The sequence below is a fragment of the Myotis myotis genome, unplaced genomic scaffold (genome assembly GCF_014108235.1).
Source record: "Myotis myotis isolate mMyoMyo1 unplaced genomic scaffold, mMyoMyo1.p scaffold_m19_p_13, whole genome shotgun sequence".
NCBI classification, from domain to species: domain Eukaryota; kingdom Metazoa; phylum Chordata; class Mammalia; order Chiroptera; family Vespertilionidae; genus Myotis; species Myotis myotis.
The window spans coordinates 30,055,412-30,072,517 of record NW_023416317.1 but is presented as its reverse complement, the minus strand read 5'-3'; the positions used below and the strand labels follow the sequence as shown (position 1 = coordinate 30,072,517).

General features: G+C 42.2%; 1 protein-coding gene across 9 annotated transcripts in view; it reads left to right on the top strand.

The window, feature by feature from the left end:
* Positions 1-17,106, top strand: part of PPP2R3A (protein phosphatase 2 regulatory subunit B''alpha) — a 156,754-nt gene that overhangs the window by 61,004 nt on the left and 78,644 nt on the right. For all 9 annotated transcript variants that reach the window (XM_036332506.1, XM_036332503.1, XM_036332504.1 and 6 more), the window contains one exon: positions 5,602-5,705. In XM_036332506.1, coding sequence (XP_036188399.1) covers positions 5,602-5,705 — 104 coding nt within the window. The remainder of the gene's footprint in view (positions 1-5,601; positions 5,706-17,106) is intronic.

Sequence of the window (17,106 nt, the reverse complement as noted above, 5' to 3'; positions counted from 1 at the left end):
ACAGTTACTACTGAGCATGACCATCACATTTATTTGATCATGCCATTTCCCAGCTCAGCAATATTCAGGGATTCCTACTACTCATAGCAGTGCTTTCTTTTGGTTGGGTTTTATTTTTATCACGCACATATGTTGGAGAGTCAGATCATGCCTGGGAATTTAGCAGTGATTTCAGGCTGTGCTTCAAGAGACAGAGGGGTTTGGTAGGCTAAGAGCTGCATGTGGACAAGTAGGAGACCAAGTGGGAACTCCCAAGACCCCATGCATACTTACACTGGGAATGATTTCCCCTGCTTTTAGGAATAATATTTAAAAGTTTGAAAACTGATATTGAGGATAAAACCCAAACTACTGTTGTGTGTGTGAGTCTGACCCACTTGCCCTCCCCAAGGCACATCTCTGCATTTGGGCTCTCAGTTCTCCCCTCCAAAATGGGTTTCCACTCCTGCCAACCCCCATGTCACCTATCCTGTAAGACCTAGCTTCCAGTATGTCTTTGGAGAAGTCCCTAAATCCCCACTCCTGTCGTGCCCTGTTTTCTCCCCTACCTCTAACTTTAGAACATTTGTTACTGCTGTTAAATACTTTGCAAATAGAGTGATTTTAAGATAACTGAAAAGGAATTATTTCATTCCCCCTTTCTTCACTCCTAATCTTAGAAGTTATTTGTTGATCCCTTAGCTGTTTCTAATGAAAAACAGACTCATTCCAGAAATAAGAGCTCACCTGTTTTCACTCTCTTTTACATATGAGGAAACTGAAGTCCCACAGTACTTACCTAAAGTCACAAAATTAATTGGTGCATGTCAGGAGACAAGTCCTCTAACTCCTAGCACTGTGCTATTTCTGCCATATGTTATCTCACCTGAACATAGGCTAACATACCATTAGCTAACTTCCAGTTATAGCCACCCTAATAAATTATTACTTCTTTCAGGGCATTGGCATTTTCTTACCTGAAGCTTTGAGAAATAGCTGTTGTAGGAACCAAAATGGTGAATTATCTAAATGGGCTAGAAATGTGAATCTAAACCCAAAAGATAGAATTTGGCAAGGATGAATGAAGACTGCATCTGGAGATAACATGTTAACCAAATAAATGCCAAACGGTATTTCTAACATGGCAACAGTGTGTGAGAGAGACAGGCATTTTTCCTGGACTGCTTCAGACAGGCAAACCAGGAGAGACTGTGTAGATTAAGGAACATAGTTGTTCCCTGGTGCTGTGCTGGGCTCACCACACCTGGAGAGAGAGCCAGTCCAGGTGATTAGCACCTTACTGTCAGAGACCTGTTCCCTACTCTGTCTTGAATTCAGGTCTTCTGAGTTGACCTTCCTCATCTGAATATTCCCAACCCCTGACTGAGGAGCCTGATTTGGCCTTTCTGCCCCTACTCAACGGTTCAGTGGCCCTCTAGCACTCAACAGATTCAGAGGAGAGAGCAGAAAGCCTAAGTTGGTCAAAGGAGGTACAGGAAAGAGTATAATCAAGTCAAGGATAGGTCTGTGCATGCTGGGGAGTCAGAAGAAGGACTTTGCTATTATAGGCAGTGAGGAACAATCTGTATGTCAGGAAAACTGCCAGTGTTAAAGCTGACAGCATAGAAAAGTTTAAAAAGCTAGAAAACTATTTTGTTTAGTAAACAGTCATTTACATAACAATTTGCTCTTTATACGTAATCATCATGTGGCACAGTAGCCAATATACATACATGGCTGATTAACTTGTCTGAATTGTACTTGATTGTAGCCCTAAATTCCACGTATGAGTGCCAAGCGTTGGTGTTCATTGCTCTTAGACCTTAATTGTCGGTTGAGGTAGCAAGGTAAAGTGCTCATTCCTTTAAAAAGTTAAAAATAACATTGCACACAAGTGCATTGGTTGGCATTGTTTTGTTTTGGATTATTGTATCAGCGCATGTTATTGGATTTTGTCTATTTTAAAAATTCGCTTAATCGTGTCTTCCAGTTAGCTAATCCCCATAAAACCAGCTTTTACTTGGCTGTGGCTGTCCTCTTAGCACTCACTAAGCCATTCTTATTTTCAGCCATTATTTACTGTGCTGACTGCTCTTCTCTGGAACTATGCACCTGCATCCCTTGCACTCTTTATGCTTGTGTTCTCACAAGATGTGGTCATGTGAAAAGGAGAAGAAAGATAACCTTTAAAGGAGATTGAGGGGAGAGGTGTTTGGAGCAATAAATGAACATTTTTATGGATTCTTGTAGTTTATAAAGTTATTTGGAAGGCCAGCTTGAATTGCAATATACTTTTAGTGACATTTAAGTATAGCTTTAGAGGCTGTGGTCTGTTTTTTTAAGTGCAAAGAAATCTCTGTGTTCATAAAGTCTGCGTCTGTTGGTGAAGTTTAGCTTATTCACCTTGAACCTCAAATAGTACTGGAGAGATTAATGCCCATTGTGATTAAATGCTCAGTGTGTAGTGTATGCTTCTTTCCACAGCTTTAAGTGATGATGGAGAAGTAATGAGAGAATGAATCTAAGAGGGGCAAAGGCAGTGCAGGAACAGAAACTGAGGACCAGTAGGAAAAGCATTTGTCAGAGACTGAGCCTCTAGCAGGAAGTTGGGGGAAAAGAATGTAACTGTTTTCTGAACCATACAAAGACCTCCAGCTCCTCTTCTGGCTGTTGTAACATCATCTTTTTTTTCTCTTTAAGTATGTTTTTATTGATTTCAGAGAGGAAGGGAGAGGGAGAGAAAGAGAGAGAGAAACATCAATGACAAGAAAGGGGCAGTGAATGTCCTGCCTCCTGACTGCCCTCTACTGGGAATTGAGCCCATAACCTAGGCATGTGCCCTGACCGGAAATCAAACCTCAACCTCCTGGTTCATGGGTCCTCTAGCACTCAACTACTGAGCCACACCAGCTGGGCTGATGTAGCATCATCTTGACTCATCATACTTCTGGCCTGTAAAGTACCCTCTGTACCTTTAGTTCTTCATCTGAAGAATGGGATAAAAATACCTGCCCTCACCCTAGCCGGTTTGGCTCAATTGATGGAATTCGATTCCAGTCAAGGGCACATACCTGGGTTGCAGGCTCAATCCCTGGCCCAGATCAGGCGCGTGTGGGAGGCAACCAATCGATGTGTCTCTCTTACATCAATGTTACTCTGTCTTTCCCCCTCCCTTCCACTCACTCTAAAAATTAATGGAAAATATCCTCGGGTGATTAAAAAACAAACAAACAAAAAAAACACTGCCCTCTTCAACATGGGGACCAAACAAAGTAACAAGAGGAGACATTTTAAAATGTTAAAGAACATAGCAAATATTGGTGATTGTATTTTCCTGTGTGTATTTAGACAACCTTGCTTTCAGCTCTTTATGTTGTTAGACCATTCTTAGATCAAATTATAGGTGTTGCATTTCCTTTGTCCCAATGACTTTGATTGCCACATTGACTCTTGCCTGCTCCTATAAACCTAAGTTTCCTAAACCCATTTTCTGTATCTCCCTGTATACCCCCACTTGTCATCCATCCTCTTCCTTTGTAAAAAGTCTTGACCCTGGCTTGTTCTCTCCTCTGTTATAAAAGGCTGTATTCTGTTGCCCTCATATGAATATCATTTACTTTTTTAGATTCTTATTAATCTCCTGATTACCTTTATCTTAACTCTTTGTTTTTAAGCAGATGCAGGCCAACCATACTTCTTTTTTTAATAGCCAAGGTACAAAGTCTATAGTCCTTGCCATTCACTGCCCCTTCCCATTTTTTTCCTGTGGCATATTCTCCAGGGGTCTGATACCCTAACACTTGTTTGCTCAGGATACCCCACTATGAGAAAAATAGGTCAACCCTTTTCAATCTACTTTAAAACATCCATTCTCTACCTTCTCTCTTAGGATTTTGCCTTTGGGTCATAATAAATGTTTGTTAATCTCGGTGGCTTATTACTCCTTATAAGCTGACATATATGTATTTTAATAGGAGTCCAAGGGAATAAATGTTGTAAATAGCCGCATGGGAGGTGATAAGCACACAGCCTTTGGAAGTGTTCAGCTTGGGCTGGTGACCACTTCTCAAGGTTGAGCTAAAAGATTCCTAGCCACTTCCAATTCTGAAAAATCCATGAATGACTAATGGTGGGAGTTTCAAGAACTTTGGCAAGTCAGTTCCAATCTCTCTGTGTACTTGCTGTTTGTGGCTCTGCAACCCCACCTTCTTACTACAGGCTATTCCTTCAGCTTCCCCAGCAGTTGCCAATTGCCTGTCACATCTGAGAGCATTTTCTTGGCAAACCACCATTTTGCATGAAAGGATTTGGATTGGGGAAAGTGGATTTGACAGTTTACAACCCAAAATATATTAATTGTGAGCTTTGGACCTTGGCAATCATAACTTATACAATAAACAATGTTTGGTTGCTAAGCAACACTTTTCCCTCATTCTTGACCTCAGTGGAGGTATTTGAACTCTGGACTTATGAAATCTTAAATTCCCTCCTGCTTGCAGAACATGCTTTAGTGGCCTTGGCAGGAGCAGCATCTTATTTCTGTCCTGTACTTACCTCCCTTGTTTGAATCTCACCTTCCATATCCTCCTCTCTGACATGAACCCAGCAGGCATGGGCTTTCTCAGCATAACTAATCGCAGGCTGGGATTAGTCTTCAGTCTTCTGTAGAGCTCCCCCTTGTGCTAAGGCCTCACAATAGGCACAACTTCACCTAATGTGGATTCACATCTTGTCAACCTCCAATGGAGAAACACAATGATGAAGGCTCAACAGATCCTACATCTAATATGAATAATAAGAATTTCTTTAATAGCAAGATGTGTCTCTTTGAAGAGTTCCAGGTTTGGGAATATGTTTTACATGTGTATACAAAATTGGTAACATTTAGAGATCTAATTGAAAGAAAGAGCTTTTTATTGAGGAATAAAATATTATCTTTTTAGGGTATTGTAATTGCTTTGTATTCATTCCCAGTTCTTAAGGCTTTTATGATATGAGGTAGCTTTTATAATTTGTGGTAGCTTCTAATACATAAATAAACTGTAGCATTTTGATTTTTAACTTTTATCTTTTACCTGAATTATAACCATTCAGATAGATTTATAGCTACTTTCTTGAGCAGTCACGGCTTTTCTGGTTGTTCTTGAATGTGGGGCCTAACATAATACGCAAAGGAGAGAGCGGGAGACAGAAGTGGAGTGTATTAACACCAAATGACCAAGTAATAAAGGTGATTGTAGTTTTCTGCCATAGGAAGGAAGGGCATGCACAACCATGACATTTAATCATTTCTTTTTCTTCCTAGAAGGTAGAAAATATATGATGTAAGAGTGGTAGGAAGGGGAAAGACTGATTACTTTAATGTCAGTATCGGAGAAAGAAGCATCACTATAAATGAACTTAGAGAAAAGGTGTCAATGAATTCCATTTTCTTCATTAAACATCCCTCTATTTTGTTTCCCCTGTCTCTACCTGAGAAATGTGCTTCTGTCTCAGTTTTGCTCCCCCAAGGTCCCTTTTGTCCACTATGGCTTGAAGAGTAAAAGCCACAAAAGCCCTTTCTTTGGCCATGTTATCTCTTACTGCCCCTTGGTTTATACTGTATTTATGTTTTATTTGCAGGTCTGTGGCTGTCCTCTCTATTGGAAAGCTCCCATGTTCAGGGCTGCAGGGGGAGAGAAGACAGGATTTGTGTCAGCACAGTCATTTATTGCCTTGTGGAGAAAGTAAGTATGTGAGCAGTTTCTCTGAGGCTAGGCTAAGAATTGTCTGGTCCTCATGACATGCTTTATAAAGCACACTTATTTTATTCATTTATTAATTTTCCTTTACCCTTTATTTCCACAAGTAAAATTCAATGATTCACAGCCATTTATACCCACACACAAATCCTTTTCATAAGCCTTTATCTTATATGTCTCTAAGCAGTAAATTAGATCTTCAGAAATACCTCTAAAATAACCATTTGATAGTTTCAGTTTTACTTGTTAAATTTGAGTCTTAGGATTTGACTCTTGTCATAGTGACGTAAGAGCAAACCACATGTATCACAAGCAAATACAGCTTCCATTCTCATATGATCCAATTTAGAATTGTGTCCAGTTGATTCATTAAAAATAACTGAATTGTAAAAAATGTTTATTGTTACTTTTTGAAAGCTCCAGTTAAGGAACAAACAATTAGTACATATATCAAAACTCTCCTAGATTTGAACATCTTGACAAATTTTCTTGAATTCAAACCCAACTTTCGTCTTTTTTTTTCCTCCCTGCTTTCTTCTTTAGAAGTTATTTCTTGATTTATTTTATATAAGAGCATGTCACAGCTGGCTCCTTCTACCTCTTTTAACTGATCAACTTTCTTTATGTTCTTTTCACCTTTTCTGGTCTAGATACCCTTCCTGGTAAACTGTTGGGAAATGCTATTCACCTATTATCATTATCATCATTTAATAATTCACATATAGCCCTGGCCGGTTTGACTCATGGGTTGGAGCATCAGCATGTGGACTGAAGGGTCGCGGGTTCAATTTCCAGTCAAGGGCACCTACCTCAGTTGCAGGCTTGATCCCTGTCCCTAATCAGGGCACATGCAGGAGGCAAGCAGTCGATGTGTTTCTCTCACATCGATGTTTCTCTCTCTCTCTCTCTCTCTCTCTCTCTCTCTCTCTCTCTCTCCCTCTCCCTCTCTCCCTCCCTCTCTCCCTCTCTCCCCCTCTCTCTCTTTCTCTCTCTCCCTCTCCCTCTCCCTCTCTCTCTCCCCCTCTCTCTCCCTCTCCCTCTTCTCCTCTCCCTCCTCCTTTCCACTCTCTCTAAAAGAATCAATAGAGCTGGTTTGGCTAGAGCATCAGCCTGTGTACTGAAGGGTCCCAGGTTCGATTCTGCTCAGGGGCACATGCCCAGGTTGCAGGCTCGAACCCCAGCGGGGGGCATGCAGGAGGCAGCCAATCAATGATTCTCTCTCATCATTGATGACTCTATCTCTCTCTCCCTCTCCCTTCCTCTCTGAAATCAATAAGAATATATATATTTTTAAAGTCAATGGAAAATATATCCTTGGGTGAGGATTAAAAAAAAAAAAAAGCCCCAACTCAAGGTCATGGAAGGAACTGACAGCTGAATTTAAAAAAGTAAAAAATAAAATTCACATATACAGTAATAGCAGCATAATTCAGCTTACAGATACTTTCTTATCCCTTCATGACACCTAAAAGCCCTTAGTAGTATAATGTTTAAGAACATATTAGGTGATTAATAAATGTATTCTTATTTTTTAAAATCTAGCAGCAAGTTGAGTTGACCAAATTCTTTGTGCATTGCTGAAGTAATCAGGGGGTATAAGACTACTGGTTCATGAACTTTTGAAGAACCACACCAAAGCTAAAAGTTACAAATGATTCATGTTTTCCAGGTGGATTTTAGTCATCTTATTACAGGGAGTAGTTCTAAATTGTTCAGACACCAAGGACTGAAAGGGCCCTAGAAGAATCATTCCTCATACACCATCAGGATGACACTCCAAAGTCAGAGTCATTATCACCATTTCACCTCTCCTATAGCAAACGGAAACTGCTGGGTAAATCTACAACTGTCTTCTTTTTTAATGTGTGGATAAGCAGTCCTAAAAGGGAATTACTTTGAGGGTAGAAATACCAAAAACAAAATACTAATTAGCCAGGAGTAAATCAGCAAAGGAATTATTCTTTGCCCTTAGAGTATTTCCAGCAGAACCTGGGGAAAGAAAATAGAGCCTAGGGTCTGAACAGTAGGGAGGTTGGCTTGGATTCCCTCCCTCTTCCCCACCATTAAAACTAGGACTTCAGCCCTGACCAGTTTCACTCAGCAATTAGAGTGTTGGCCCGAGAATCAAGGGGTCACAGGTTCGATTCCCAGTCAAAGGCACATACCTGGGTTACAGTTTCCCCACCCCTGTCGGGATGCATGTGGGAAGCAACCCATCGGTGTGTCTCTCTCACATCACTGTTTCTCTCCTCCCCCCCGCCCCCCCTTCTCTCCTCCTACTCTCTAACAAAATCGATGGAAAAAATACACACACAAAAAAAGGCCAGGACTTCAGCTGGATGCTCTGATTGTCTATTAATCACTATTATTGTTATTTTAAATCAGCATACAGTATAACAGGAGAATTCAGGAACTTGAAATGTGTAGGTGTTCTAGCTTTCATTCAGCTAAATACTTTCATCCTGGTAGGTACCAGGCCTGAAAAGACCTCAGCTGGAGTGTTACTCAAGGGTAGAAGAAATAGGGATATTGCATAGAGATATTTGTCAGAAGTATCTTCAGCCAATGAGTTCAGCATTGTTGACAAAAACCACCTAGCAATCTGGGAAAGCAACAAGAAGTGAATTATGATTGTTTAAGAGAAAATTTTGAGAAAGCTTGGAAATTGAAAAAAAGAAATAGTCTATTCTGTAAAAGATTAGAGCCAGAGAGAACTATAACTACTTATATTCTGTTATTTTGGATATTCTCGGACCCTATGTTTGTGAGCCTGAGGCTGACTGTAGCAAAGGAAAACTAGTATCCAGCTTGATTTACCTACAGTTAGCTGCATAATATTGAGGAAAGTAATAGCCAGTGTTTTTGTCTTAAGACTATGTCACTGAGGTAGGATGGATATTTATGTTGGTAGATAGAGCAGCAGCAGCCACAACCGATGTATTCCTTTATTGAGATGAATCATTTTAATTGTATCTCTAGGGAAAAGAGCAGGCAAAAGGGGGGGGGGGACATGAAGCACAAATCTTTATTTTAGGAACTGGAAGAAACTACTTATCCTATATAATAAAAGCCTAATATGCAAATCAACCAAACCCATGGACCGACTGTAGTAAAGCTTTATCTCCTGGCCAGATATAAAATGGTTAGAGTGCCCTCTAGTGGGAACTCCTCTCTGAGCTCTTAAAGCCTTTTAAACGCCTGGTACTTTAAGGGAGACCCTAAGTATGTTATTTTGGGAGATTAAGCAATTTAGCGTGATAGTTTGAGTTACCACACTGACCTTGAAAAAGACGTGTTTATTTTTGTAATTTTTTGCAAATTGTACCCTTTCCAGAAAGTATCTTGGACCAAACTGTAGTATTTTAAACTTTCAAGTACAAAAAATAACTGGCAAATAATGATACAAAATCAAAGCATAGTGATATACACATATGTGTGCTGACTTCCAATAAAAGTCAAATACAAAAGTCACAGCATAACAGGAAATAATTGCCCTCTTGTCCCAATGCTTCTGGGGTGGATGGTTACTAGCCCCTTCCAGGTGGTTTGTGGATAGACATCTAATGGGCTCTTGTTCCCATGCCTCTGCCCTCCCTTCTTTCCCTGCTCTACTGCCCATTTCATTTTTCTCCTCTGACATGTTTTTCTTATAATAAGGACATTTTTAGGGGGAAGACATTGCTCTACAATTTTGTTGTTTGAGTTCCTAGATTTACCAGCTTTGTGGCATAGATCCTCTCAAATGAAGTTAGTAATATTGTTCATATTTTTATGCTTTACTTCTCTCCTTTTTATGACAATATGTCATTTGTCTATTAATAAAACAATATTTTATTCTTAAGAGTTCTAGAAATTACCAGTTTAGAATCGCTATGTTTACCTTCTTTCTCCAGCTTTCTCGACTTTTTAAAAAACTTATCTTTATTGTTGAAGCTATTACAGATGTCTGCTTTTCTTCCCCATTGACCCCCTCCAACCCACACCCGTTCTCCGCCCCCCCCCTCTCCCCCCGCCCCAGGTCTTCACTACATGCTTTCACAACTTTTATCACCTCTTTTCTCCTGCCATATAGAGTTCACCAGCCACTAGCATTGGCTGTAATTCACCTTTTCTTTGTATTTTATCTTTGTTTCTAATAGCAAAAGATCATACCTGACTTGGCTTTTCCCTTTCATAGTATCTCTCATGTGTCATGTCTGTATGGGTTTTATTTAGTAGTGCTGTTCTTTCTTTAAAACATACTCCTTTCCAAAGACCTCACTGCCTTTTTGCTGTGATCATCCCACCCATTTTTTAATGCTAAGAGGTGGTTCCTATCAACACCTATTGCGCTAATCTTTTTCTGAAAGTATATTTATTAACTTCGGGGGCTTTGAACATGCTGAAGAATGATAAGGAGGGTAAATATAAATATCATACTATAGCTTTAATAATAACAAATGAAGTTAGTTATGTATACATCTGCTAGTCAGATCACAAACATTTTTGAGAGTCTTCTGTGTGAACATTGCTGTGCTAGATGCTAAAGGAAAAAAGAGCTATAAATTTGCCTGCCCTTTAGGTGCCAGAGAGATAAAAGAAAGCTAACAGTACCATGGTATAGATAATACATGTAAATTAAATAGTACAAAGATCACTAAGGAATTTAGTTGTCAGAGAACGCTTTTTGGAAGAGGGAGGTGGGTTATTAGCTGGACCTTAAAGAATGTCCAGCATTCAGATAACAGAGTTGTAAGGGGTGGTATTCTAGGAGAGGGGAACAGGATGAGAAATGGCACAGAGGCAAAAATGCCCATGAAGCACTCAGAGAATAGTGGGTCAGGCCCACAGCCTGGAGTCTTAAGTTTCATTTAGCAAAGTAGTAAGATAGGTAGATAGGCAGACTGCAGCCTAATTACAAAGGGCCTTAAATATCCAACTTAGGCATTTAAACTTTTCTAAGTTGTAGATAGCTACTGAACATTTTTGAAAGGGGGAATTATATAATCAAAGGATGCTTTAGAATGAAGAATTGTCTATATAAGATTGGGTGAACAGGGGGAGAGACAAGATGGTGGCAGAGTTCTTCTTATCCACTCATCCCTTTTGTACTTCCTCTATACTGAAGTGAGGTCCTCCTCATATTTATCCAATTCTTAACCTTATTTCCTGTATATCAGCTCAGCCTCTACAGATTCTGCCCCCACCCTCTTTACTGGGTGTTTGGTGTTTATATTTGTTTGGTTTATCTATTGGTTCTGTGGTGTTTTCTCCATATATATATATATATATATATATATATATATATATATATATATATATATATATTCTCCTTTTTCTTTTCTCTCCTATCTTTTCTTTTTCTCTCTTAGATATCATTTGTGCTCTTTTCTCTCCCCTAATTCTCTTTTCTCAGGTGGTCACTTATATTGGGGTTATTGGTGTCGTGAGTACATTCATGTTTTGTTCCCTTTGGGTCATGTCTTGTTAAGGTGAATTTTATCCTATCTGGCTAAAGTGCTAGAGAGCAAGCCACATAACCAGACACCTGGAGAGGAAAATTCATTAACAAACAGGTCAATTGCACCCTAGACCCAGCTACAGAGGCAGGAAGAAGGCGGCAGCAAGGGAGCAAAAGAGGAGTGTGTGTGTGTGTGTGTGTGTGTGTGTGTGTGTGTGTGAGTGTGTGTGTGTGAATGAGGCACAGACCCCGCAGGACCTTCGGGGGCAGGCTAACCGGGCTAGCCTAACTAGGCAGCCTCTGCTACCATTGCAAACAGTACCAGGAGGCCAGCTCTTCTTCAGAGGCCTCGCCTTTTCGAAGGGGAGAGCTGATGTAACTGAGATCCCAGCCTCACCTCCACCCAGGGTGCCCTCAGGTAACACCTGGGACTCTACAGCCACCCCTGCCAGGGACCTGATACCTCGGCTATGGTCCCACAGTCACCAAGTCTCCAGCCACCCCGGGCACAGGTTCCTGTGAGTTCTGAAGCACGCTCCTCTCCGACCAGTCCAACGCTTTAGTCCAGGGCACTGCAACCACGTGAGCAGCAGACACGTGAACAGCAAGCTCCTGTCCAAGGAGCATCAGCCCCGTGAGCAGGCTGCCCCAGGCCTAAGAGCAGCAGCCTCATGTGGCCTGCCCCTGTCCAAGGAGCAGCAGCTGTGTGAGCGGCCCGCTTCCCCGTCTGAGGAGCAGTAGCCGCACGAGCAGTCTGCCTATGTCTGAGGAGCGGCAGCCTTACGCAACCCACCCCCATTTGAGGAGCAGCAGCTGCACATAGCCCGCACCCTGCACCAGTCCGAGGAGCAGCAGCTGCACAAGCATCTTGCTCTCGTCCAAGCAGCAGCAGCCGTACAAGCAGCCTGCCCAATCCAAGGAGCAGCAGTTGTGTGAACAGCCAGCACCCATCCGAGGAGCAGCAGTTGTGCGAGCAGCCCGTCCCCATTCGAGGAGCAGCAGCAGCCTACCCTGGTCCGAGGAGCAGCAGCCACATGAGCAGACCGCCCACGTCCGAGGAGCAGCAGCCCTACGCAGCACGCACTGGTCCGAGGAGCAGAGCCACACACAGACTGCACCTGTCCGACGAGCAGCAGCCGGGTGGGTGGCCCATCCCCATCCGAGGAGGGGCAGCCACACATACAGCTCACTCCTGTCTGAAGAGCAGCAGCCACGCAAGCAGCCCACCCCCGTCCGAGGAGCAGCAGCCGCGCAATCAACCTGTCCAAGTCCAAGGAGAAGTAGCCCCACAAGCAGCCCACCACATCAGAGGAATAACAGCAGCGTGCAGCCAGCCCCTATTCAAGGAACAGCAGCCACGTGAGCAGTCCACCCCAGTTCAAAGAGTAGCAGCTGCGTGTGTAGCCTGCCCCCATCCAAAGAACAGCAGCTTCATGATCAGCACACCCTCTGTCTGAGGAAAAGCAGCTGTGTGAGAAGCCTCCCCTCACCAGCCAGAGGAGCCACCATGGCTGTGAACAGCACCCACCAGAGGAGCTGCTGCCAACTGAGGAGCAGCTGCTACCACAACTGCCCAGGGAGCACCCACAGCCCGAGGAGCCACTGCCACCCAAGGGGCAGCCCCTGAACGACTCAACATCTAGACCAGTCGGTGAGATCAAACATGGGTAGACAAAGGAACCCCCAAAGGAAAGGAAAGCACTCAGCAGAAAAGCAGCAAAGTGAAACAGAGGCATGGAACATGTCAGAAAAAAGAATTCAGAATAAGGGTCCTAGAGTGCATAAACTGGATGGAGGAAAAAATCAACAACTTATGCAAGAATCAAGAAGAAATGGATGAAAAAAATCAATAACTTATGTAAGACTCAAGAAGAAATGAAGAGTGATATAGCTGCAATAAAAAACACCATTGAAAGTTTCAACAGTAGATTAGGAGAAGCAGAGGACCGAATTAGCGAATTAGAAGACAGGGAAGCAAAACATACCCAAACTGAACTGCAATTGGAGAAAAAAATTAAAAGGAGGAGAGCCCAAGGGAACTATGGGACAACATGAAACGAAACAACATACGAATAATAGGGGTGCCAGAACAACAGGAAGAGGAACAAGGATTAGAAAACCTACTTGAAGAAATAATATCAGAAAACTTCCCTGAGGTAGGGAAGAAAAAAGTCACACAAGCACAGAGAGTCCCAAAGAAGATGAACCTGAAAAGACCCACACCAAGACACATCATAATTACCATGGCAAATTGCCAGGGTCCAACCCCAGCAGGTCCAGGGGTCCCCAAAGGCATGGATGGAGTCGGCGAAGAAGGAATGACATGGGGACAGCGTTCAGTTGATCAGCAGCCTAGCCAGGATCTCTAGCCAAGTTCTGGTCAGGATCTCCAGAGAAGTTCTGCTTAGGATCTCCAGCCAGGTTCTGTGTCCATGTTCTCTTGCTAGGTTCTGTCTCTAGGTTCTGAGGCCAGTTTCTGTCCAGGAACTTTTGCCATGTTCTCTCCAGCGAAGTTCTTCTGTCTCTAGAGAACGTTCTGTGTAGGTTCTGTGCCTAGGTTCCGTCTCTCTTGGTTCCGTATACTAAGTTCTGTCTCTTGCTGTCTTATTACATCTGTATTTATACCAGTTGATTCAATCCTATCAATCTCTATTACAAAGGTTAGGGCGTTTCCTATCTCCATTCCAGGGAGTAAAGATTATGTAGCTTAAGCATGATTGTTTGTAGTTAAAGTGATTAATTACCCACCTGACACTAGTTAAGAGGTTTTATTCCCTCCCTAACTTCAGGGGAAAATCCCTACCTGGGGAAACAACCTTTCTCAGAGACCTTGGTTAAAACACATAGTGCCAAGAAGGTGAGCAAACATATTAAGAACAGTATGCTATATATGCCAGGTCCCTTGAAACAGCAAGCATGGACCGGCTCCCGGCAAATTCCCCCTTTTTTATTTCTTAAAAGCAGGCATTAAAAAGAAAAAACCCCAAATGCTCTCTTGTATCCATTTTAAGAGTAGGATTGACGCTTTCCGCTATTACCTGAGTCCTGATCTATCACCCCAGGGAGAGCTTGCCAATCCTGCACTTTCCCAGGGTGGAAAGGCTGCAGTGGGGTTAAGAATAAGGCTCCTTGGGCCTACCTTCTCCCATGCCATTACATTTACCTTTCCTTCCTCAGAAAAGCATGGACATATTTCTTGTATAAAACGTTCTGTCTGACTGGGAGTAACCTTAATTCCTCTGCTAGCAAGCATATATGTTAAAAGATCAATACAGAGTCTTTTTTCTTTAGACTCAGTATGGCACATCTTCTTAATCTAAAGATCAATACAGAGTCTTCTTTCTTTGGACTCAGTATGCCACATCTTCTCAATCTAAGGATCAATACAGAGTCTTCTTTCTTTGGACTCAGTATGGCACATCTTCTCAATCTAAGTTCTGTACTAGCCACCTTCTTACCCTACTTATCTTCTATAGGGGGGTCTGTAGCACCCTGGTGGAGTCCTATCCGTCCCGAGTGTGGGGGTTCTCAATGGGGGGGGCTTACCTAGGGGAATCCTATTCCAGGGGTTCCCAAAGGTGTGGACGGAGTCGGCGAAGACTATCCACCCTCTTCCTATGGTGGAGTCTGATCCGTCCCGATTGCGGGGCGCTTACCTAGGGGTCCCTGTTCGGGCGCCAGATGCCGGGGTCCAACCCCGGCAGGTCCAGGGGTCCCCAAAGGTGTGGACGGAGTCGGCAAAGAAGGAAGGACACGGAGATAGCGCTCAGTTGATCAGCAGCCTAGCCAGGATCTCTAGCCAGGATCTCCAGCCAAGTTCTGGTCTGGATCTCCAGCGAAGTTCTGCTTAGGATCTCCAGCCAGGTTCTGTAGCCATGTTCCCTCGCTAGGTTCTCCAGCCAGGTTCTGTCCAGGTTCTCCAGCCAGGTTCAGTCACCAGGTTCTAGTCAGGTTCTCTTGCCAATTTCTGTAGTCAGGTTCAGTCCAGGATCTTTTGCCATGTTCTCTCGCTAGGTTCTGTCTCTAGGTTCTGAGGCCAGTTTCTGTCCAGGATCTTTTGCCATGTTCTCTCCAGCGAAGTTCTTCTGTCTCTAGAGAACGTTCTGTGTAGGTTCTGTGTCTAGGTTCTGTCTCTCTTGGTTCTGTATTCTAAGTTCTGTCTTCTAAGTTCTGTGTTCTAAGTTCTGCGTTCTAAGTTCTGCGTTCTAAGTTCTGCATTCTAAGTTCTGTGTTCTAAGTTCTGTATTCTAAGTTCTGTGTCTTGCTGTCTTGTTGCATCTGTATTTATACCAGTTGATTCAACCCTATCAATCTCTATTACAAAGGTTAGGGCGTTTCTTATCTTCATTCCAGGGAGTAAAGATTATGTAGCTTAAGCACGATTGTTCGTAGTTAAAGTGATTAATTACCCGCCTGGCACTTAGTTAAGAGGTTTTATTCCCTCCCTAACTTCAGGGGAAAATCCCTACCTGGGGAAACAACCTTTCTCAGAGAGGAGACCTTGGTTAAAACACATAGTGCCAAGAAGGTGAGCAAACATATTAAGAACAATATGCCATATATGCCAGGTCCCTTGAAACAGCAAGGATGGACCGGCTCCCGGCAGCAAATGTTCAGGACAAAGAGAGAATCTTAAAGGATGCAAGAGAGAGATGGAAAGTTACATACAAGGGCTCTCCCATTAGATTATCAAACGATTTCTCAACAGAAACACATCAGGCCAGAAAAGAATGGACGGAAATTTACAAAGTGATGCAAAGTAAGGGACTGAATCCAAGAATACTCTATCCAGCAAGGCTATCATTCAAACTTGAAGGGGAAATAAGAAGCTTCACAGACAAAAAAAGGCTAAGGGAGTTTATCACCACCAAGCCAGCAATGCAAGAAATGCTAAAGGGACTGGTGTAAAAAGAAGAAATAAAAAGCTCAGAAAGAAAACAGCCACAAAAAATAGAAATGGCTACAAACAAGTACTTTTCAGTAATAACTTTAAATGTAAATGGACTAAATGCTCCAATCAAAAGACATCAAGTGGCTGAATGGATAAAAAACAAAATGATCCATATAGTTGCTGTCTACAAGAGACCCACCTCAGAATAAGGGACTCACACAGACTGAAAGTGAAGGGATGGAAAAATATATTTCAGGCAAATGGAAATGAAAAAAAAAGTTGGGGTAGCAATACTTATATTGGACAAAATAGACCTCAAAGTGAAGGCCATAAGAAGAGATAAGGAAGGCCACTTCATAATACTAAAGGGATTGATACAACAAGAGGATATAACCCTGATAAACATATATGCACCCAATGCAGGAGCACCCAAATACATAAAAAAAACTCCTGGAAGATATCAAGGGAGAGATCGACAACAATACAATCATAGTAGGGGACTTTAATACACCACTGACATTACTGGATAAATCCTCTAGACAAAAAATCGGCAAAGAAACAGCAATCCTAAATGACTCACTAGATCAGATGGACTTAATTGACATCTTCAGAACATTTCACCCCAAAGCCACGGAATATACGTTCTTCTCAAGTGCACATGGGACATTTTAAAAAATAGACCACATATTGGGTCACAAGCAAAGTCTCCCCAAATTCAAGAAGATTGCAATCATACCAAGCATCTTCTCAGACCACAATGGCATACTATTAGAAATAAACTACAATAAAAACAACCCAAAACACTCAAACACTTGGAAGCTGAATAGCATGTTATTAAATATTGATTGGGTTACCAATGAGATCAAAGAAGAAATTAAAAACATCCTGGAAACTAATGACAATGAAAACACAACAATCCAAAACCTATGGGATACAATAAAAGCAGTCCTGAGAGGGAAGTTTATAGCTCTACAGGCCTACCTCAAAAACAAGAAAAAATGGTAGTAGATCATCTAACTCTACATCTCAAAGAATTAGAAAGAGAGCAACAAGAA